This window comes from Peromyscus leucopus, chromosome 3 (genome assembly GCF_004664715.2).
Source record: "Peromyscus leucopus breed LL Stock chromosome 3, UCI_PerLeu_2.1, whole genome shotgun sequence".
Classification (NCBI taxonomy): Eukaryota; Metazoa; Chordata; class Mammalia; order Rodentia; family Cricetidae; genus Peromyscus; species Peromyscus leucopus.
The window spans coordinates 101,365,293-101,389,730 of NC_051065.1; the positions used below are offsets into that span (position 1 = coordinate 101,365,293).

Here is a 24,438-nt window from a genome sequence, read left to right on the forward strand (position 1 = left end):
GTGAGTGTGTGCTGGGGGGAGATGGAGGGAGAGAGTGGGTGTGTTTACGTCCCACAGTGCAAATGTGAGGTCAGAGAAGAACTTTAGTCTTGTCCTGTGGTGTGGGGCCTGGGGATTAAACTCAGGTGGTCAGACCTGGCAGTAACTGCCTTTACCGGCCAAGCCGCCTCATTGGCCCTCTGGGGGGATTTTTAATTTTAAATGCCCAAGAGGCTGGAAAGATGGCTCATTGTGGAAGGGTGCTTACTGGACAAGCATGAGGACCTGGGTTTGAGATCCCGGAACCCATGTAAAAAGACAGATGTGGACTGTGTGCCAGCACTGTCAGAGGCAGGGACAGGGGGAGGCCTGGAGCTTGTTGGCCATCAGCCTAGCTCCAGGTTCAGTGAGAGACCCTGTCTCAAAGGAATAATGGCAGAGAGTGATAAACAGGACACCTGATGTCTTCATCTTGTCTCTGCACATGTACAAATATAGTATGCACACAGTATACACACACACACGCACACGCACACGCACACGCACACGCGCACACACACACACACACACGCACACACACACACACACACACACACACACACACACACTCACGGATGGCTTAGTGGTTCAGAGCACTGGTTGAATCCCCAGCACCAAATGACAGCTCCCAAGCATCTGTAACTCCAGTCCTAGGAGATCCGCCTTCCCCTTCTGGCCTCTGCAGGCACTGCACGCATGTAGAGTTCATACACATACAAATAAATTACGGGGCTGGAGAGTTGGCTCAGTGCAGAGGACCTGGGTTCAATTCCTAGCACCCACGTCTGCTTGCAGTCATCTCTTAACCCCAGTCCCAGGAAATCCAATGCCTTCTTCTGACCTATGAGGGCACCAGGCACACATGGTGTACATACACACAAGGCAGACAAAACACTTGTATACATAAGATCATAAAATAAATATATTTTAAAAACAATTTTTTTTTTTCAAGACTGAGTTTCTCTTTGTAGCCCTGGCTGTCCTGGAACTGACTCTGTAGACCAGGCTGGCCTGCAGAACTCCACCTGCCTCTGCCTCCCAGAGTGCTGGGATTAAAGGTGTGCACCACCATGCCCAGCCTCTGCACAAAGTTTTTTTTATATAAGGACACACCCCATCTTTAACTTCCTCTGCCTACCAGGAACCCCAAGTGGCCAGTGTTGTGAGGCATATTCGTATGTTCACCGTGTGGACAAGGGGCTCTGAGCCTGCTGGCGGCGATGCTAACCACCTTGACCTATCTTTCTCATGCCATCCCCCTTGAGTGGCTGGTCTCGATATTCATTGTCCTGTGTGTGGTGTTGACAATGAGGACAGGATCCTGCTCTCATTCCGGAATCGTGAGCCAGCTTCCCCTTTGGAAGCCTTTAGGCTTTTCTTTATGTGCTTCTTGTTTGGAAGTCTCAGAGCAATATCTTCGGGTGTGGTGCTGGCTTTGTTCACTGTGCTGCCTACTTTGGGGCCTTTCAGTTGAAAAAAACTCGTGTATTGTTCCTTTCATGGTTTCTTCCTGTGTTATCCCTCTCCCTCTTGCTCTCCCTGTCTCTCTTCCCCTCTCTTTGCCTTTCCCTCTCTCTTATTTTCTGAGGCAGATTTCTATTCTGTAGCCTTTGTTGACTGGGAACTCAGAATAGGCTGACCTTGAACTTGCAGTAATCCCCATCTCTGCCTCCTGAGTGCTAAGATTATAGGTGTGCACTGTTAAGCTCAGTTTCTTTCTTTCTTTTTAAAGTAATACAAATAATAATAATAATAATTATTATTATTATTATTATTATTATCATTGGTTCTTTGAGACGGGGTTTCTCTGTGTCGTCTTAGCTGTCCTGGAACTCACTCTGTAACAAAGGCTGGCCTCAAACTCAGAGAACCACCTGCCTCTGCCTCCCAAGTGCTGGGATTAATGTCATTAATGCCAGGTGATACAACTTATTTTTTGAGAAGAGTGTTTTTATGTAGTTCATGCTGGCCTTGAACTCAGACCCATCCTCCTGTCTCAGTCTTCCAAGCACTGTTCCAAGCATGCACCATCATTCCCTTCTTAGTTAATATTTTTAAATATTTTATTTTTTCTAATTTTTTAGCTTATTAAAAGTGTTTTTAGCTGGGCATGGTGGCGTATACCTTTAATCCCAGCACTTAGGAGGCAGAGGCAGGCAGATGTGTGAGTTCCAGAACAGCCAAGGCTGTTACACAGAGAAACCCTAGAAAAAAAAAATTCTCTGTGTAGCTAGGCATGGTAGGTGTACAACTATAATCCCAGCTCTTGGTAGGCTGAGGCAGGAGAATGACCAGCTCAAGGCCAGCCTGAGTTCCACAGTGAGAGCCTGTCTCAATGTGTGTATGGGTGGTAAAGTTTCTCATCCAAATATACAGAAATAACTCACCATAAGGCTTGGTAGCAGTGAGCTACCCAGGGGGTGGGGGTTATTTCCTTTTGAGACAGGGTCTTGTTATAGAGCCTAGGCTGGTCTCTAAATTAGGATTCTCCGGCCTCAGCCCTCTGAGTACTGAGATTAAGGACGTGCCATGACGTCTGGCTTCTCTTAGGTCTTTAAAGACCAAGGCCCTAGTCACTGTCCCCAGATCCAGACAGGGCCTCACGTGGAGCAAGAAGAGCTGAGAGACGGAAGAAAAGAGAAGTTATGGACTCTGACTCCAACCCAAGCAGCCGCTGAAACACTGAATGGACCACTGCTGTTGTTCGAGTGTTTGTTTTTTTTCTCTTTTTTGCTCTTTGGGGGCCCACCACCCAGCTCCTGAATAGTCACATATGAGTCTTCTTACTCCTACTTAGGAATGCCTGGCCTTAGCTTGGCTTAGTTTCTAGCCAGCTTTTCTTAACTTAAATGATCCCATCTACTTTTTGCCTCTGGGCTATTTATTTATTTATTTATTTATTTTTCTTAACTATGAATGCCCAGCTTTAGCTCACCTTAGTTTCTAGCCAGCTTTCCTCAACTTAAATTAACCCATCTACTTGTTGCCTCTGGGCTTTTCCGTTCTCTTACTTCTGTAAATCTTACTCTTACTCCGTGGCTTGCTGTGTAGCTGGCCCCTGGAGTCCTCCTCTTTGGTTCCTCCACCTTTCCTCCCAGATTTCTCCTTCTATATATTCTCTCTGCCTGCCAGCCCCACCTATCCCTTCTCCTGCCTTACTATTGACCATCCAGATCTTTATTAGCCCATCAGGTGTTTTAGACAGGCACAGCAACACAGCTTCACAGAGTTAAACAAAAGCAACACCCCTTAAAATAATCTACTACAGACCATGGACCTTCTCCATGCTTGGCCTGAAGGTCACGTGCAGCACAAGAGCATACAGGGGTGAGAGGCTGCAGGGAACCAACCGCCTCATCCTCCGTGGCTATTTTTGTACGGCCTGAATCTTTTATAAGGAGCATCTATCACGGCTGTAATAGGAGGGAGAAATACGAGGCTTGAGCTCTGTCTTCCGCTCAGCTTCTGTGGCCACCAAAAGGGGTGGCTCTTGGGACTTGCCCAGATAAAGGCAGGGGTCTCAGCAGCCCAGGCTGAGGCTTGACCTTCTTCCCTGTGAGGCCATCACCCCATCTGATACTTCTCCCAGGAAATTCAAGTCTCTCTCTGGGAGGCCAGGAGGGAAGAACGGCTTTGCCCGAGGTGATGGTTAATAACACTAACTGTTGGTGTGAATGATGGAAAGTTACCTAGTAAGCAAGCACATCTAAGGGGATTAATTCACTGATGTCGCATGACACACCTTAACGGAGGAGCATCTCTGAGCTAAGCATTCCATCTGCTGCTCTCTGCTTCCTTCCTACTGCAGATACAATGTGACCAACTGCCTCATATTCCTGCCAGGATGACCTCACTGCCACAGTGGACTGGACCTAAAACATCCTTTGTCCCTGAAGTTGCTTTTGTGAGGGTTCTTTATCACAGCAAAGGAGAAAGAAAGAGCGTGGTTAAGACACTGAGCATTTCTCAGACTCTCTTGTCCAGAAGTCTGGAGCTGAAAATGCCTCAGGACACAGAAAATCATCACTCCTGTCCCTCATCCAACAAGCTCACTCACTTGACACCTCTCTGGCCACCAGTTCAGGCACCTTGAGCAGCACCCTGGGGACTTGGCCAGAGCTTAGCCTTCCTGCAGAGAGGTGACCCTATGCTTGCTGAGATGGCCGAAATTCCTGCTTCCTCATTCCTGACCTAGACAAGTCCTCTCAAATACACCCCACCCAGATCTGCCAGGCACCAAGCTACTGGGTGCCTAGGGTGAAGGCAGCCACAGACACTGCCTACTGGGCAGACACAGTCGGACACAAACCACAGAACCAAGAGCAACGGACTGTGAGCAGCGACTCCCTAAAGACTGAGGCTCCCACAATTCCATCCATGCAAAGGTGGCCCAAACAGCTAGGCCTTGCCAGGCATCCTCTCCTAACAAATGGTCACCTCCATCTCCAGGACTGGACAGGGAAGATGGGGCCTGACTTTGAAAGTCTCAAGTACTCTCCCTGCCCCTCCCTGCCCTCCCAGACCTACCTAAGTGGGGATGTCACAGCCCTGAGAACCTCAAGGCCCATGCTGATTGATGCCTGGCCCATTATTCCCATTCAGGGTTGAGATTCGGCCCAAATCCATCAGGATTTGACCAAAGCCTTAACCAAGCCTGACAGTGGTGCCAGCAACTCCAAGACTCCCCCTAGGATAAACTATGAAGTCCAGACTGGAAGCAGACATATGACAGACGTATTGATGGGGGCCCTTCAGATGACTACACTCAGCCCTGGTGGGAACAAGATGGGTGGTCCCTGACTTGTCTCCATCAGTTTGCCAAGTCAGAGACCAAATTTTCCTCCACGTGTTCATTCCCAGACACTCAGGTGGAACCAGAAGAACCCTTTGTTGCCCTGGGCCCAGCCAAGTCAGGCCATGCTTTTCTGTCTCTGTCTCCAGTTTCTTGTTCGTTTTTTTAGACAAGAGTCCAGTGGTATTACCCAGACTGGCCTCAAATTCTCGGTCCTCCTGCCTCAGCCTGCCTAATGCTGGGAATAGAGCTGTGCCCACCACTGCCAATGGGACAATGCTGCTTTTTGTTTGGGGTACTGCTGCTTGGATGCAGGAAGTTTCTTTTCCCCCAAACTGCTTCTGAAATGCCACAAGAACAGTGACCCCACTTGACCTATGACCCCCCAACACATACCTGGTCCTCAAAGCACAGGTTCCTCAGTCCCTGCAGCTTGTCATTACCCACATCTTGCACCCCAAAATGCTATGAATACATAATGCACTTCAAGTTAACACAAGCTAGCAGTACAAGGAGAACAGAGGTTAGTTCCTTTTACACTACAGAAGGGCCCCTGGCTTTGGCCTAAGTCTTGGGCTCGCTCAGTCAGTCAAGCCCTTGCCATGCAAGTGAAAGGACATGAACTCAAATCCCCACAACCCATATGAACCTGGGCATGCCAGCACACACCCATAGCCCAGTGCTCCTAGGAGGAGACGGGAGGCAAACAGTGAGATTCTTCAGAAGCTCTTGGGCCATTTAGCCTGGCTGACGCAGTGGCTAACAGCAAGGAGACCTTGACTCAATCGAGATGAAAGGTAAGGATCGACACCTGAGGGTGTCCTCTGACCTCCACTCATGTGCCAAGGCATGCACTCTCATGCACACACATTACGCACATATGCCAAAATTAGAAGACTCTGAAAGCCTCAGATATTTTCAAAAGGCTCCCTTTCTGCCCGGTTCACAGGGTGATCAGGCTGTTGCTGCCTGGAGCCACATTTGTGTGAGAGGATGCAGACAAGTGTTCCAGACCATGACCAGAGTTAACCTCTCCGGGAACTTGCTACACACCTGCTGCTCTCTGCCCCTGGGGTCACGGGGAAGAGTCTTGAGAGCTGAGTCCCAGGTCTACATGTGACCACTGGACTTTGTCAAGGAGATGAGCTTGGGGAGGGAGGAGGCTCAGCTGACAGACAGGGTTCTTGGAAAGCTTCCCTAAAGCCTAGGCTTGGCCTCCATGGCTCTGTGTAGAAAAAAGGCTGTTCTCCATAAGTTTGTTTCTGTTTTGTTCTGAGACAAGGAATCATGTAGCCCAGGCTGCCCTCCAATTTGATAAGCAGTTGAGGGTGACCTTGAACTTCTGATCCTCTTGCCTCTACCTCCCCATGTGTGGATTACTCTTGGCTTTATGCAGTGCTTGAGATAGAACCCAGGGCCTCATGCATGCTCTGTAGGCCCCATCAACTGAATTACAGCCCCACCTTCAGCAAGGTTTAGAGGGCCATGGCCGGGACAGAACTATTGCTAAGTGACCTCTCAGGGCTAGGTCCTGGGATCATGTGACCTCTGTGAGGGGGCCTGGTTCTTCACCCCCACCCACTGGGAGAAGATGCCCAGACAGGCCCAGGAAGTACCCAGGTCAGGAAGGAAAGAGGCTGGGTGCTGACCTCTAGCCCACCACTTGGCCCTGAAAAGCCACTGAGCTCATCGCCGCTTCTCTACCAAACACAGCCTCACTATACCAAACACAGCACACTGAAATGCCCCAGACCCTCACAGCCCTGTGCGGGTCAGGATGGGAAGCAGCTCCTGAGTCATAAAAACATGGTGGGGGGGTGGGGGTGAAGTACACTACCTTAACCGCTGGGCCATCTCTCTAGCCCCTCTAGCTGAAGCAACACCCCAAAATAGGTTTTTGTATGTGTGTGACAATAATATCATAGTGGCAATACACAAAAGTTGGTCACACATACACACAAAAAAGGTTGTTTCATATTGACTGACAGCTGTTAAAAGCATACTCACCACTGCTCTGACCTATGTAACAATGAGAGCAGAACCAGATCACTGGATTCAACACAGGACTAAAGCCTATGTCTTTTCCTATGTTGACTACTGTCTTCAACATCCTAGGTGTGCAGGTTTGTAAACTGTCCATTCAGAGACCAGACTCTGAGAAGAAAAGAGACCCCTAAGTTTCAGAGGCCCAGTACTGAGAATGTCCAGGAAGGGAGCTCAGCAGAGGGCCAGGCCTCCCTATCCAGCATCTCAACCTTTAAGCTGAGAGGTTCCAGCAGAAGGCATGTACCATCCAGGGGCACACAGGGCCTGGCAATCAGCAAGGAGTTGGCCAAAGGCCATAGTGATCAGCTTGGTCTTCAAACGCTCTGAGTGCCAATGAAGGCAACTGAGGGAGGGAGAGAGGAACCAGGCAGAGAACCTGCCTCCTAGGGAGTGGAAGCTATTGATCATGTGACCAATATCACACATTCGAGCTTCCTAGTCCTGATCAGTAGTTAAAAGCACTAGCTTCAGCCAGGCTGTGGTGGTGCACGCCTTTCATCCCAGCACTTGGGAGGCAGATGTAGGAGATTCTCTTTCAAGGCCAGCCTGGTCTACAGATCAATTCCAGGACAGCCAGGGAAACACAGAGAAACCCTGTCTCAAAACAAGCAAGCGAGAGAAAGAGAGAGAGAGAGAGAGAGAGAGAGAGAGAGAGAGAGAGAGAGAGAGAGAGAGAAAGAGAAAGAAAGAGAGAGAGAGAAAGAAAGAAAGCAAGAAAGAAAGAAAGAAAAGAAAGAGAAAGAGAAAGAAAGAGAGAAAGAGAAAGAAAGAGAGAGAGAAAGAGAGAGAGAGAGAGAGAGAGAGAGAGAGAGAGAGAGAGAGAGAGAGAGAGAGAAATGGCACTAGCTTTGCTGGACATGCCTTTGATCCCAGCACTTAAGAGGCAGAGACAGGTGGATCTCTGAGTTCAAGGCCAGCTTGGTCTACATAGCCAGTTCCATGACAGCCAGAGCTATATAACACAGAAACTCTGTCTCAAAAACAAAACAAAAAGGAGATGGAATACATTCCAGACACTCCCTCCATCCTATCTCCCACACCCTAGCTGCACAGAATGTTGTCCAGCTGCTCCTGGCCTTAGAAGGCGCTAGAATATCTAAGTAGTAGGTTGACCAAAGGGGAGATTCCATCTGGGCAGCTTTGGAGAGGTCATGCTGGGATGGGGCTGTGAGGGAGTGCAGCTATTCTGGGGTCACCCACACCCCTGTATATCATCTGTCAATGTGCTCATAGCATGCTCCCATAAGTAAGCCCAACGGCACTGGCTTGCCCCGCTGTACTTGGGTAGACATCTGCTGGACCGGTGAGTGCGTGGGACTGAGGTGTTCATGGTGAGCACGAGGCTCAGGAGGTGGAGGGCATCATTAGGAGTTGGAGGGCATCATTAGGAGTTGGGGCCAGCCATAAAACAAGAGAAAAGGCTAGCCTCTAACCTCTCAAAGGGTCTACGGGACAAAAGGAATGTGAACGAGTCAGGACCGTCTAAATGTTCCAGAATATTCTGAGACATCTTTAGTTTCAGGTACTGTGTGAAAACACAGGATGGTGCCTTCCTCTCATAGTACCTCCGCGACAATGCCCCCCAAGCCAAAAGTCTCTTCATGGCTGTTGGTTGTCTGTCTCCTCTCCCAACTTTTCTAGTTCTCTCTCTGTGTTCCGTACTTCATCTGATTGAGGAACTGGACCTCCTGGGGCCTTGGAAGTAGATTCCCATGATGCCATTCATTATAATTCTCCATCCCCAGACTCTAGACTTCTAGACATGAGTCCTCCCTAGGTGGGTGTGGGCTTCCTGCATGAACTCAGGGGAGCTCGGACTCAGCAGTGGACTCTCCACCGCTGCCCCGCCCAACCCTTAGGAAGCTCCCCGTTGTGACTGGGGATGATGTGAACAGACGTCTGTTCACCCAGGCTGGCACACAGAAACACAGGCCAGCACCATCCCTCCCAGAGGCACAGGGGTCCTGCCAGCAACACTCTACCCAGCCTGGCTGCTGAGCCAGGCCTGCACTCAAATATTCCAGGGACAAGAACAGAGTGTCCTGTGGAACTCACACCCTGGTGGGGAAGCGAGAGGCAAATAAACCAAGGAAGACGGCAGTCATCACAGGAAAGCAGAGTGAAAGGGTGGCCAGGGGACTTGGGAGGGGCCTAGGATCAGCTAGTTACAGTGGGCTGGAAGGGCGGGGAGGGGAGGGGAAAGGCAGAAGACATTCCAGATAAAAAGAACAGAGAGTACAGGCACTGGGCTGCAAAGGGCAGACTGGGGTAGATGGAGGCAGACTGGGGTAGATGGAGGCAGACTGGGGTAGATGGAGGCAGACTGGGGTAGACTGGGGGCAGACTGGGGTAGACTGGGGGCAGACTGGGGTAGACTGGGGGCAGACTGGGGTAGATGGGGGCAGATGGGGGAAGAGAGGAGACAGCCTCCAGCACACAAAGGAACTAGGACTTTCTTTTCTTGTTTTTACTTTTTATTTGTTTCGAGACAGGGTTTCTCTGTGTAGTTCTGGTGCCTGACCTGGATCTCACTCTGTAGACCAGGCTGGCCTCGAACTCACAGAGATCTGCCTGGCTCTGCTGGGATTAAAGGTGTGCGCTGCCGCCGCCGCCACCACCTGGCTCTTTTTACTTTTTTTGAAAGATATTTTATTATTTACGTGTATGCAGCTGTGTATGAGTTTGTGCACATGAATTCAAGTGTCCATGCACACCAGAAAAGGGTATCAGACCCCCTGGAGGGGAATTACAGGTGGTTGTGAGCCACCTGATGGGGTGCTGGGACTGAACTCAGGTCCTCTGCAAGAGCAATATGCACTCCTAATCACTGAAAAAGCCCTCCAGCCGAGGATCTCACCTGGAGCCTAGGCTGGCCTGGAACTCGGCAATCCTCCTCTCTCAGCCTCTCTAAGTGCTGAGATCACAGGTGTAAGCCACCATGTCTTTCTGGAGACCTGTGGCTTTACTGTGGACCCTGAGATGCATTCTAGGGTATGACTGAGGACAGAACTGTGGACAGTGATGGAGGAAGAAAGAGCGTCTCATGAAGGGCAGCCCAGAGAGAAGACAGGGAGCAGAGCGCGGGGCCAGCACAACCGTGACAGGTCCCAAGCCAGGCTGATCCCCAACACTGTTGCTGGAGGGTTTCTCTCCAGGTTCCACCAAGCCCCACAGTCCCACAATCCATGTATAAAATAATCACTCAGACGCTTATATTACTTATAAACTGTATGGCCGTGGCAGGCTTCTTGCTAACTGTTTTTATATCTTAAATTAACCCATTTCTATAAATCTATACCTTGCTACATGGCTGGTGGCTTACCAGCATCTTTACATGTTGCTTGTCCTGGCGGTGGCTGCAGTGTCTCTCCCTCCCCTTCTTCCTGTTTCCCCAATTCTCCTCTCTCCTTGTCCTGCCTATACTTCCTGTCTGGTCACTGGCCATCAGTGTTTTATTTATATAGAGCAATATCCACAGCACAACACCTTAGATTTTAACAGTCATTTCTGTCATAAATTAATAATCAGACACCTTTGTTTATTTCTTTAAAGTATCAGCAGCTAAGTGTCTAAAACAGAAGTTTAAAAACACAATCCTGGGCCACAGAGATGGATGGAAAGTACACAGAAAAAAAAGTACTTGCCACCAAGCCTGATGACCTGAGTTTGATCCAAGGGACCTCCATGGTAGGAGAGAACCCATTCCAGAAAGCTGTCTCTGACCTCTACATGTGCCATGACATTTATACACCCATATACACCTGCGTAAGTAAATTTAAAAAAAAAGAAAGAAAGAAAGAAGGGAAAGCCCTGGGGCCAGGGAGGTGGGTCAACAGGTAAAACCATTGTAACACAAGCCTGGAGACCTGCCTTCAACCCCTGGAGCCCCCAGTGGACAGGAGAGGCGACCCCAGTTGTTCTCTGACCTCCACACACACACTGGAGCACACACACAGGTACCTGCTCCCAGGGGGCATCAGGACACAGTGGTAGATAAAATGGAGACTCTAGGAAACAATTCTGGGAAGCAGAGCACAGCAGTGCCGGCCTGTAATCCCAGCATTTGTGAGGTGGAGGCTGGAGGACTGAGTTCAAATTCATTCTTGGCAACATGGCAAGTTCAAGGCCAGCATGAGCCCCACAGAGACCTTGTCTCAAACAGGAAATCCTGACCCAGGGGCAATGGGGAGGCAGGAGCGACAGGGGCTTCCTCAGGGGACGTTTTCTGGTGCCTTGGCAGCACCAACCTGTGCTGGATTCTCCCAGAAATTGGCAGTAGAAATCAATATTCATTCACCTTTTCTATTCCACACCCCAGGATGCCTCCTGTATGCATTTGGATATGGAGTTTTCCCCAAAAAGCTAATGTGCTGCAGGCTTGTTCCTCACTGTGGGTGACTGGATCGGAGCTCTGTCTTCATCCATGGGCCAAACCACTAATATATTCACAATTGGATGGCATTATTGGAGGATGGTAGGAGACAAGGCCAAGTTGGAAAGAAGCAGGCCATAGGTGGGCGCCTTGATTTTCTCCCAGGCAACCATAAAAAGGCCACGTCTACCACACGCTCCAGACCCCAGAATATTCTGCCTTACCTCAGGAACAAATAAGCCAATAACCTTGGGCTGACATTTCTCAGAGCATGACTGACAGAGGAGCGAAAACGCAACATCCAGCTGAGTGTGGACCTGCTCCCAGCTGTTCTGGAGGATGAGGCAGGAGAATCCCTGGGCTCAAGATTTCCAGGCAAGCCTGGGTAACACTGGGAAACTGTCCCAAAACAAAACAAAAAGAGCAAATAAAACAAAGCAACGCACCTTCCACCATCCACTAGATAAAGACACGGAACTAGCAGGACTCAATTTACTTACTCAGAGAAAGAAACTGGGGGAGGGTGTCTTTAAGGGCATTGTGGGGCGCCACACACACACACACCAGCAGCTGAGAGACAGAGCCCTGATTCTAGTCTTGCCTCTTATTTACTGAATGAATTTTGTTTTTATTTTTGAGACAGGGTCTCATATAGGCCAATTGGCCTTGAACCTTGTAACTGAGAATGACTTCAAAGCCCTTATCTTCCTGCCTCTATGTCTCAAGCACTGGGAATACAGACATGTGCGACCACACCCGGCTTATGTGGTGCTGAGGATGGGACCCAGGACTTCTGGCATGCTGGGCAAGTACTCTCTCACCTGAGCTGCATCTCCAGCCCCTTGAGCGCATCACTGGGTTGGGTGTTAGCTTTTTTACAGTAGGGCGGACTGAGCCCAGGACTCACACATGGTGAACAGTAGTAGACAAGGCTCTACTACTAACAATATTACATCCCCAGTGCTCCTTAGGTGGATCTTTTTTTTTTTGAGACAGGGTTTCTCTGTGTTGCCCTGGCTGGCCTACCTGCCTCTGCCTCCCTAGTGTCGGGATTAAAGGCACATGCCACCACTGCCCAGTGACCTTGGGTAGATTTTTAAAAGCTATTTGCCTCTGCAAAATGAAATGGTAAAATAGATTTAAAAACAGGAAAGCACCAGCTAAAACTCACAGTTGGAGTCTGGAGACAACCAGGAGACACCCCCTCCCCCAAATCTCCTCTGCCTTCTCCCTCCATCTTCTGCCTCCTCTTCTCTAAAAACCCTGTGGAAGCAGTCTGTGTCACACACCAGTGGACAGGACAGGACTGGAGGGCTCTCAGGCCAGTCCCTGTCCTCTAACCCCCACAACCTACTCTTTGACTTGGTCTCTATACTTAAACTATGAGCCAGACACAATCCCAGGACCCAAATGAGCCTTTTATCAGGCCCAAAGACTAATCTTATCCTCTCCTCTGGCATCATGCCAGGCCTGGCAGCCACAACCCTTGGAGGGGACCCAGACTAGCATTCACCAGTTACTCCTATGTCTGTCCCGGCACACCCCAGCCAGGTTCAGCCTCCACCCCCCACTTCCTTCGCATAAACATCTCCTCTAATACTTGTCCCACTGCCTGACGCTCCAAAGGTCTGCGTGTCAGCTGGCCTCAGAAGGGGCTGGGAGCCCCATGCTATAAAAATGCCAGAAGGCCGGTCCAACCACCACGCAACAAGGGCAGATATTCGGAGAGCAGGGCCCGGAGCCAGACAAGGGAAAGTGCACCGGGCTTGAGGTAAGGCACCTGTCCACCACTAACAAGCCCTGAGACCCTGGACAGGTCATTCCCGTCCTGGGACCCAGTCTTCCATGTTTGTGGAAACAGGGATCACTCTGCTGCCCTCAGCGGGCAGTAAAATGAGATAATTCTGGAAAAGCATGCTGAGAAGTAGGCCAGCCACATATAAAAGCTTTGAGTTTATTGTCTATGGAAGGTCTTTTACAGGCTGTCACTTGCCTCCAGGAACGAGGTGGCCAGGACCACGCAGCGATGATGACTATTCAGGAGGAAAGAAGGAGTTGACAAGACGACCTTTCATGGAGTTCCAGGACAAGGACAAGGACTTCTACCTAGCCCACCTGGCTTCTGGGGGGGTAACCTCACTTTTCCCAGGAACCTTGAGTCAGAGAGGCCAGAGCTAAGTGATGACTGTCCTTCTCTGGAGCTCCTGTTTGAACCTCAGCAGAGATAAACACCAATAATAATTCTCGCAGTGTGGGAAAGTGAGGCAGGTGGGTCACAGGTACAGAGCTGCATCTGAGAACGTCGCACTTGGGCAAACAGGGAGGGAGGGGAAACTATGCCCTTCGCTTGCTTGTAATGCAGGAAATAAGTTTGGAGGCTTACCCCAGAGCTGGAAAAACTGGCTGCCTCTGAGAAGGGGAGCAGGCTGACTCAGGGTGGGGGGTAAGACGTACCCAAACTCAGCCCAGCTCCCCTCCCTGTCTCTCCCCACTTCTGAAGTGGTCCCTTCCCTGCCTTCTGGTCATAAGGCCGCATCAGGTCTCTTCTGCATCCCCAGGGAGCCGGGCCTGGCCCCTCCAGCCCTGTGAACAAACACCTCTTCTCCTGACTCTCCTCTGGGGCTGTCCGCCGGCTCTGTGGGTAAAGGCTTCCTGAGAAGTCTCCTCTCAGACACACTGCTGCCCCTCTCCTGAGGGGAACCCGTCTCACTGCCTCCCTCCGAAGCACAGTGGTTACAGGGGACCTTGGGAAAGGCTTCCCAGACTTGAAAATGCGGGAAACAAACAGCAAATGCCTGGTCTCTGAGAGGAAGAACAGGAGACCTAGCAGCCAATCAAGCATGCACACCTTGGGAGGAGTTGGGGAGATTAGGATGGACCCATCCAAGTCTGAGGAGTGTCCCAGGCCTCAGCCTACCTTTGTGATACACTAGGTAGCAAGCAACACTCATACCCTGGGATGAACATGACCAGTTAGAACCATAGACACTCATAAATTCGGGGCTCTGCCAGGAGGAGAAGCAAGTCCCCAAGGCCAAGCCCAAGATCTGGAGATCTGTATTGGAGAGTGAGAAGAAGCCTTAGCAAGGTCCTACCAAGCATCTAGACTTGTATAAGGGGCGGGGGGGGGGTGGGAGGGGTACACCCCCCACACAGGTGGACCAATGTTCCCATGGTGGTGTGTGCGGGGGGGGGGGGGGGGGGGGGGGGGGGGGGGGGGGGAGCAGAGATGGACCAATGTTCCCATGTGGTGTGGTCAGGAGCCCAGGTCAAGTCCTAAACTCTGTCATGTGCTGTGCTAAAGTCACTTCACCTCTGTATGCCAAGAACTACTCAGCCATGAAGCAGGTAGCAGCCGAAAGCTCCTGGGCATGCGCTGAGGTAAGGGAAGTCCTAGAAGGGAGTTAGTGAGTGACAGACCAGAGTAGGACAGAAAGAGCCCTCAGTCCTGGGCTGGGAGGCAGAGAGGCTCTCTGATGGCTGCCCAACTAGTCTCCAGTTGTATGTCATCTCAAGGAGGCTAGCCTTGACTATAGCAAACCCAGGGACCCATCTGCTCAGAACGTATCCAGGATTCCTGTCTGGGCCCCAGAACACAGGCTTTAACTAAAGTGTTTCCAATGTGGAAAGATGTCCATGTCCACCTCCAGAGTCCCTCCCCCAGAGGCTCATCTTGAACTTTACCATGTGTTCCAGGGATGCCTTAGAAAACAACCCTCCAGGGTGTATAGAACCCAGAGACACCCCCCCCTTCTGCTTCCCATGAGCTATGTGCCCAACTCACAGAAACCCCACAATGCACACAGGACCCAAACGCCAGCTCTTGCTCACCCATAACTCCTTAGGCTGCCAGAGCCACGGAGAACCACACACTTTCTGACTACTGAGTAGCTCCTGGGCTCTCTTCTCCTTATCCCCAGCCAGTCTCCACATGTTCCAGCCTCATCTACCTCTGAGGCTGGAATTCCGAGAAAAGACCCACTGCACAGGAGGTAAACCGAAAGTTAGGCTGAAGGGTAGGTGCTCTGCTAAAGCCTCTCCCCATAGCCTCTCCTCTCTGGAAGCCCTGCTCCCTGCTGGCTGAGGAGACACTGGGCCTATACAGGGCCTCACCACCATGTATCAAGACCCCTCTCTTCCACAGGGAAGCCAGCTCAAAAGGGAACAGAGGGACCCGTCTTACTGGGCCTCCAGGATCCAGCCTGAGGTCACACTCTATACAGGGAAATGCAGCGTGGGGGCTGATTTCCACAGAGCAACAGCCGCCCTGTTACTGTGTTAGTCATCTGTCCCGAACAGGGTGGGAAGGGCAAGGGAAACATCTGGAGAAGGCCAGACCAGCAGTTTAGCGGCAAGAAAAGCGTCACAGCGCCAGGGTGACTGCAATAACAAGGAGCGGTCAGCTGCAGCCCGGACTACACAGCAAGTTCCAGGTCAGCCTCAAATATGCAGTGAAACCCTGCTGCAAAGAAAAATTAAAGCAAAACCAGGTCTCAAGGTCAACCAGGATGGTGGTTCTGCCGGCTTGTACCTTGTCCCCATCTGCCTAAGTGGGGTGGGCAGACCCCTGGTGACTGCCTGGGTCTGGCCCAGGAGTCAGGGCCAGGGCCAGGGTCAGATTCAAAGGAAAGAGGAAGCCACTGTGCCGGGGAGAGGAGTCACACCTACCCCACCCCACCCTCCATGATGCTGCTCAAACAATCCCAAATAGGGGTAGGCCACTGGATCACAATTGAGAGATGAAGCTTGTTCATCCTAATGACACCTTCTGAGTGTGGCCACAACCCTTCCCAGCAGCCCCCAGGCTCCACTCCAGACCTGGGGTTCAAGCAGGGGCCTGAGTGGGCCTTGGCTGCTTCTTGAAAACCAGGTCACACCTAGCTCATGTCAGTCATCCCAGCTCTCAGGGGGCAGAGGCAGGAGAATCGAGAGTTTAAATAGTTGTGACCAGCCAGGAAGAGAACCTCTGCCCTCAGACTTCCACACCCATGAGCTTCCCTGGGCCTGCCCTCTCCAAAAATTAAAAGATAAAACAGTGTACAGGCTAGGCAGGAACGGACGAAGCCTCTCAGGGGGCAGTTAGCAGCCTGGTCATGGTCACAGTTTTAGACTATGATGAGAGAAGACAACTGGTCCCAGCTGACAAACACACAGCCGTGGCTTTTCCAGAGGACCAGCCCGATTTATTTCTGGACCACAGGCTTCACGGCTGGGACCAGGTCAGGGAGGAGGCAAATGTGGGGGTCCACACAGAATGGTACTGCCTCCTCCTCTCCCAGTACAGACCAACCAGCACTCTCGGGGGGTCAAAAAGCAGGTCTCCCCATCCAAAACGCTCTGTAACAGACTCCCTAACCTCATTCAAAAATTTTTGCTACTTTCTTTTTCCCCTTCCAGTTATTTGGGGTCATCCCCCTGTGGTATAAGCCACATCCACAGCAGGGGTCCAGAAGAGCCCAAGTGTCCCTATCTGACCCCACAGGTAACAAAAGGAACTAACTTCCACTATCCCATCTAGGTCCTAGGAGGTAGAATAGCAAGCCTGGCACCCACTGGGCGTTCCGGGGTAGGGGCAGTGGTGGTAAGCGCTAACAGTGGGTAGCACCTTGGAACTGTCCCAGCTACCACACCAACACTGGTGTCACGCAGGAAGATGGCGCTCCAGATGGGAAGGCGTTCTGATCAAGTGTCATATGTGCCATGTTTTTTTGTTTTGAGAGCTTCCTCTCTGAGGGCTGGAAATGCAGCTCAGCAATAATGTGCTTGCCTAGCACACACTAGCCACCGAGTTCCATCCCTGGTATGGGAGGAGTCGGGGTAGATTTCCTCTTTGGATATTTCGAAAGTCTCCAGTAAAGCGTCTCACACTGAAGAGTGCCTCACAGAGAAGTGACTTGCAGGGGTCCCTGGGGTAGCTACAGCCATAGCACAGGAAGCAAGGTCCTACAGCAACCCCAGCCCTGCCCTTGTGAAAGCAGCCATCGAGAATTACACCAAGCCTTTACAGATGGCATCTTACCAATCTATAGAGCCAATCTCTATCATCATGGCCCTTGCAGGGACGTGGTGAAAAGGTTAAGGAACCAACATTGTGCCGGCGTACCTTCTTCCAGGGCACGGGCAGTACCAAGCAAGGCTGCCAGGGAGAGCTGCGGAGCCATTGGGTGACCCGAGCCTGGCTTAAGGACCAAGGATGTTTCCCAGGTGCAGCTCTTGGGCCTCCAGAGGGCTGTAAAGGATCAGCAGCCACAGTCAGATGTCTAAGTTCTAAGCTTGTGGTGCTGTCAACATGTCCTTCCACCTCTTCTGTTCACTGACCTACAAACATTAACATTCACACACACACACACACACACACACACACACACACACACACACACACGTGTCTGGGAACTGCACTAGGTCTTCCTCCATATTCTCATGTCATCTCCCACATCAACCCTGGGAAGGTGTAAGTTACCTCCATTTTAAAGACTAGTAAACTGAGACACTCAAGAGTTTGCCTGCCTAGCACACTTGAGAAAGGGATCTGCTCCATGCCACTTCTCAGCCTCCTCCTCTCAAGTCAGCCTGCTCTTCCCAAGTCAGACTCTCTCGGTAACAGGGGCCCACCACTTGCTCCCTCCGCCCCTGCATCCTAGAATTACTGTGAATACAGTACTTCCCCACCAGTATCCAAAACTGAGATGTCACCCCTGATCTTCTCTGCCTCGCCACGTGGGCTTTGCACAGACTTACTGCCTCAGCAGCTCAGGCCAGGAAATGCCTCCAGGAGTGGCCATTAGAGCCTTTGGGACGAGGAGCAGAAGTGGATGCCCTAGTTCTCTGTCGGTGAGCACGCTGTGAGGTCCAGGGACTAGAGGAACAGAGGGGCCAACTGCGTGGACTTTTCCTTTGCCCACCCTAAGTGCCCGCCTTCCTGCCCTCTCCAACTCCATAAAAAAGCCAGGTCAATGCGTTAGCAGGAAGGCAGCCAGGTGGGCGTGAAGCGATGCTTGTGGAAAAGATGACTTCTGAAAGTAAATTAAGGTTCCCATGCAGATCAAGGGAAAGCACGTCAAAGTCTCCCGGGAGCACTGTTCTTGGCAGAAAACAGGCCCACCTGGACTTGCAGGCTGAGCCAGCTCCACTAAGCAAGATTCGAGGCCAAGAGGGAAGCAAGGATATGAACTGGAAAGAAAGGGGGAAAAACAAATCAAAGAAGCTTCTCCCTGTACTTGTTTTGTTCTTGCTGTTCCTGTTTTTTGTTTTGATTTGTTTTAATCTGTCCCCTTCGTCCACCACCACCCCTAAAACATAGCCCATATGTAACCACCACCCTGGCTGAACGGCCACACAGAAAAGGGGTGATGGGAATGGGAAAAGGAAGGAGCTAAGGGGTCAGAGGAGAGCATTCCATCCCACACCCAGTGCCTGGTCTGCCGGGACCAGGAAGGAGGGAAAGGATACCAAAGAGGAAAAGAGAAGGCAAAGCAAGGCCCGAGCTGCAGCACATGACTCCACACCCAGCAGCCAAACAGCAAGTCATGAGGAAAGAGGAGAGAAGTCAGGGGAGGGGGATGAAGTCAGGCCAGAGCCCTGTCTGGAATGTGCCCAGTCCTATCTATCCCACCCCAGCCACAGCAGGCCAGCCGGGATAGCCCTCCCCTATTCATCTTTGGGGGGGGGAGATCATTTAAGGAAGGTTGGACACTTTTCTTTTTCTTTCTTCTTTTTTTTTTTTTTGTTGTTTTTTTTTTTTGTTTTTTTTTTGTTGTTTTTCGAGACAGGGTTTCTCTGTGCAGCTTTGCGCCTTTCCTGGATCTCCCTCTGCAGACCAGGCTGGCCTTGAACTCACAGAGATCGGCCTGGCTTTGCCTCCCGAGTGCTGGGATTAAAGGCGTGTGCCACCACCACCCGGCTGGTTGGACCCTTTTCTATCCAAATCCTGCTTCCCTCTTCCTCTGTACCTGGCTCAAGGCTCACCCCTCTCCAGCAAGCCTTCCTCAATGTACTCAAAACCAGCAAGCCTTTTCAGCAGCTCTCCTACACAGGATAGATACCACCTTGCACCCATTCCCTTACAGACCCTCCCAACCAGGAGGCTTAGAAATTAACTGCTCCAGGAGGCCCCAGGAGGTGGTCAGCCCTGGAGACTGACTTCCAGATGGTCACAGGCCCAAACAGGAAAAGGTACTTCAAGTCTTAGGTCTTTTGTTTGTTTTTTGTTTTTGTTTTTCAAGACTGGGTTCCTCTGTGTAGCCCAGGCTGGCCTCAAACTCAAAAAGATCTGCCTGTCTCTGCCTCCCAAGTGTTGGGATTAAAAAAACCGTGTACCACCACTGCCCAGCCAAGTCTTAGGTCTTAATCTCAACTCTGGGAAGGCCAAACCCTGCCAAAATAAATGATTAAAACATCCTATCAGCCAGGTTTTGGTGGCGCACACCTTTGAGCCCAGCATTGGGGAGGCAGAGGCAGGAGGTACGCTTGAGTTCAAGGGCAGCCTGGTCTACACAGCAAATTCCAGGACAGCCAGGGCTCCACAGAGAGATCCTGTCTCAAAACTAACCAACAAAAACACCTCCTGTCCTTTCTAGGGAAAATATCCTGGAGAATGGCTAGGTATTATAAACATGCCACTGCCTCACCGGGGACAAGCTGACCCAGGGGTCTTCTTCCTAAGCCAAGGAGGTCGCCCAATTAATTCTCTCAGTTCTGGTACCCTGGACACAGATCAGGGAGCGTGACCAGATGGTAAAGGGCGTCCCTATACATTCACGACACACGTGTTCTGTGTAACCTTAGGTTTTGCTGAGGCGTCTCCCTTCAATTTTGCCCTAAAAGATAACAACCTCACCTTGCTGCGTCTACAAGGTTAGCCAGTCTCTCCACTCCCCTACAGGCCGGGCACCTCTTTGAGGCAGGCCCTGAAGCCCTGAAATTTCCCTTCTTGAATTCACACAGCCTCAGAATCCCATTCCGAACTTTCCTTGACCATGTACTCCTAACGCTTGGTCACTATGCCAACTCCATCAGGCCTTCCAGGCCCACCAGGCTGTTTAGGAGACAATCGGAGGGCCCCCAAAATGAGAAGTAACAACTGATGTGTCGGTTTGTGTGTGTCCTTGAGCGCGAGGTCGGGGTCCCAATGTCCCACCAGCCCCGCCCGGTTAGACCTTCAACCGTTCTGCACACCCCCCTCCCAGCGCCCCAGACTCACTGCGTGTGCTGGGCGCGGCCTGCGCGGAAGACCTCATCCAGAGCCACGGTGGCCCGGCCCAGAAACTTGTCCACACCGATGAGCGAGCGGTGCATGGTGGTGAGCACCAGCTCGCAGGCAGCATTGGGGCCCGAGGCCCAGGGCGCAGGGGCCCCATCTGCCTCCTGTGCCCGCAGCAGGCCGTCCAGGGCGCCGGGCGGCAGCTCGAACGAGCACTCCTCGCACCATTCCGGGCAGCCTTGCGTCTTCTCCACCACCGAGGTGCTGTACTTCTCGCGGCCCACCTGGATCACCGTGTACGCGTCGCTGGTGCTGCCGGCGCCTGAGCTCTTGCCCCTCAACCCGCTAGCCCGTAGCACAGTCACCTGGACGTGCGTGGGCAGCCAGCGGGAGGACCCGGCCGCCGGTTCGGCGTCGCGCACCAGGGCCATGTCTGACCCGGGGACAGAGTGACAGAGGTGGCAGCCGCGGGATGCTGTTAGCAGCCGGCTCCCGGCGCTGCCTGCAGCGAACCGGACCGCCGCAGCCGCGGGCTGGCCTGGGCCGAGCGGGCCGCCGCCTCCCCGCCGCCCCGCCTCCCGGGCGGCCGCCCCCCCCACCTCGACGTCACGCCCCGCCTAGGCTCCGCCCAGACCCCGCCCCCTGGTTTCACCAGCCTTTAGCTGCCTTGGAGCTTTTGAAGCCCAGAGAGGGGCGCGGCCTCTGCAAAGATGTAGGCGGGGCACCCTCACGGACCCAGCCCCTCTGGCCGACCCTCAAGCTAATACTGCAGTACTAAAAGGTGACTGGAGCGGAAGGGGCGCGGCCTCTGCATGGATTTGGGGCAGGGATTAAGAGCTGGCCACGCCTTATTCACGACCGGATTCGCGTGTGCACAGTGCGGAGCTGCAAGAGAAGAAACGGAGGGGTCAACCGGTGAAGGCGGCTCACAGCCTCTGCAGAGGGGTAGGCGTGGTTACTATGGCCCCGCCCCGTTTTGGCAGCGACCCCAAACTGGAAAACTGGACCTCTGCACTACTACCCGCGGCGCTCTACCTGGGCAGTCCCAGGTTTCCCGGCGAGCTCCTCTATTCCCGAAAGCCCTCGCCGCTCGGAAGACCACCCTCAGCGAGTGTTTGAGGATAGATGCCGACTCCGGAGACCCCCTCAAATCACATATGCTCTCCTATCCTTCATCCCGCCGCTCCACGTGACCGCCAGGCACCACAGCCTCCGCTGACACTGCAGTTGAGGATCTGTGATGGCTTGGAGCAGCCGCCTTCGTGCTGAGAAGTCACTGACTGGAGTGGGGCTCCAAACGAACAACCTCCCCCCCCTCCCCGAAACAGGGTCTTTCTATGCAGTCCAGGATACCCTGGAATTCGCTATATAGATTAGGGTTCGAACTCAGATTCTCTTGCCTCCACCTTCCGAGTGCTGGGATTAAAGGCAGACTCCCCCACGACAGATTTTTTTTTTCTTTTTGAGCCACCACACTGTTTTGATTTTTTTTTTTTTTCTTTTTTTAGATCAGGGGCCCTGCACAATCTCTAACTCACGCCCAGCCGTATTTAAAACATTTTTGTGTGGCCAGGCGGGGTGGTGCACACCTTTAATCCTAGTCCTTTGGAAGTAGAGGCATAGCTGGGCGGTGGTGACACACGCCTTTAATCCCAGCACTTGGGAGGCAGAGGCAGGCGGATCTCTGTGAGTTCGAGGCCAGCCTGGTCTCCAAAGCCAGTTCCAGGAAAGGCGCAAAGCTACACAGAGAAACCCTGTCTCGGGAAAAAAAAAAAAAAAAAAAGGAAGTAGCAGGAAGATCTCTGTGACTTTGAGGCTAGTCTGGTCTGCATAAGGAGTTCTAGGCCAACCAGGACTGCCAAGTGAGATCTTGTCAAGCTAGATGTGGTAGTGCACGACTTTAATCTCAGCACTTGCCCTTGGGAGGCAGAGGCAGGCAGATCTTTTGAGTGTGAGGCCAGCCTGGTCTGTATAGTGAGTTCCAGGCCAGCCAGTTCCAGGCCGCATGGTGAGACCTTGTCCATACAAACAAACAAACAACAACAAAAACCTCACAAACTTTTTATGTTAGTTATATTTCACACAGGGCCTTACATATAGTAGGAAAGCATTCTACTCCAGAGCTGATCTTCAGCATCTGAATCCATTGATAAAGGCCTACTGTGCACTGGGTCCTGAGTACTACCAGCATACTTGGTTCATTATAAAGATAATGGTTAATAATTATGGATGCTGAGTTTCAGCAGGAGTTGGCCAACACTGACTCATGAGCTGTGTGTTTATTACCTCACGTCATTTTCAGAGCCACCCTGTATATGAATTTTGGTTTTCCAGAAGACAGAATTATAGGTTAGATAAATTTGCCTGAGGTTCATAACAAAGAAGTCATGTTAACACAGCCTGTAACCCTAGGACTCTGGAGGCAAATTCAAGGCCAGCCTGGGCTACATGGTGAGCCTTTACTTTTTGCTGTTGTTAACTTTCAGAGCCTACACAAATTAGTTTTGTTTTGTTTTTTGGAGACAGGCTTTCTCTGTGTAGCCTTGGCTGTCCTGGAACTCTCTCTGTAGAGTTCAGGCTGGCCTTGAACTCACAGAGATCTGCTTGTCTCTGCCTCACACATGCTGTAATTAAAGGCACGGGTGCCACCACCACCTGGCCTAGAATATTTTTCACAAATGTGTACATAACATACCCCGGTCAAAAAACAAACAGAAAAAGAGGCGCCAAGGTGGCCCTATTGCCACCAAAGTTGATGACAAGTTTTATCCTCAGGACCCACATGATAGAAGGAGAGAGCCAACTCCAGCAAGTTGTTCTCAGACCTCCAAAGATACACTAACTGTAGCACACCCTCTCCCACCAAAAATAATAAAATTTAAAAAGCATCAGAAGAGAATTAGAAAGCTCTCCATATCTAGGAATATCTCTTTTAACTTACTCTATCCCTCACCCCCCCCCCCCGCTGCTCTCTGTCTCTCTCTCTGTGTATCCCTCTGTGTGTATGTGTCTGTGTGTGTGTAGCAGTCAGAAGATAATCCACAGGACTCAGTTCTCCTCACAGGATTGACTCAGGTCATTTGGCTCCACAGCAAGCACATGCTTCACCTGCCGAATCATCCTGTCCGATCATACTTACTCTTAAATTTTTATTTGAGACAGGGTCTTACCACATAACCCTGGTGGGCCTCAAACACACAAGAATTAGCCTACTTCTGCCTCCCAAGTTCTGGTACTAAAGATATTTCCCACCATGCCAGACCCTTTATCAACTTATTTTTATTTTGAGTCCTGTGTAGCACAGACTGGCCTTGAACTCCTTCCTCATCCTCCTGCCTCTTCTTCCAAAGTGCTGGGATGCCCGGCTTCAATCCAGACATACTTGTGTTTGTTTCTGTTAAACAGGATCTCATGTACCTCTCAGGGTAGCCTTGAATATGAAACGTAGCCAAGAATAACCTTTAACCCATGATCCTTCTGCTTCCATCTTCCTAAGGCTGGGGTTACAGGCTTACGCCATCACCTCCCATGGTATGCTGGAAATCGACCCCAGGGCTTCACTCTGGCTCTCTCCAGCTGAGCTACACACCTCATAAAGCTATTTGTGTTCCTGGGCCTTGGGGATGACTCCACCTAGCTGTAAAAATTGCTTCTGTGGCTCTAGCTAAATTTGACACCGGCCGTTATCTATTGCCTTCCTGCTAAGACAGACACAGACTTTTTCTGGCTAATATCCACTCTCCTCCCTCAGTCCTATTAGTTCTATTATTGTTTTCCTTCCTTTATCAGGAGGTTCACGGTGCTTTATTTCTTATATAGCACCCAAATTTCTACTTGCCAGGCCACATACTCTCTACCAGGAACACAAAAGGGAGGATCAGCAGGGAAAGGAGACTCTTGGGGGCACTCCACCACAGCCCATTTGGTCAGCCTCCCACAGCAGGCGTGGGTGTGTGTGCGTGCGTGCGTGCGTGTGTGTGTGTGTGTGTGTGTGTGTGTGGCCTCCAGAGT

At 51.4% G+C, this 24,438-nt stretch overlaps 1 protein-coding gene across 3 annotated transcripts in view; it reads right to left on the reverse strand.

Moving 5' to 3' along the window:
- Rab11fip5 (RAB11 family interacting protein 5) overlaps positions 1–20,995 on the reverse strand; it is a 40,234-nt gene extending 19,239 nt beyond the window's left edge. The window contains exon 1 of one of the 3 annotated variants that reach the window (XM_028860186.1): positions 20,428–20,995. In XM_028860186.1, the coding sequence (XP_028716019.1) occupies positions 20,428–20,858 (431 nt within the window). In that variant the 5' untranslated portion in view covers positions 20,859–20,995. The remainder of the gene's footprint in view (positions 1–20,427) is intronic. The other 2 variants (XM_028860187.2, XM_028860188.2) reach the window with 2 other exon arrangements.
- Between the last annotated feature and the right edge of the window lie 3,443 nt (positions 20,996–24,438).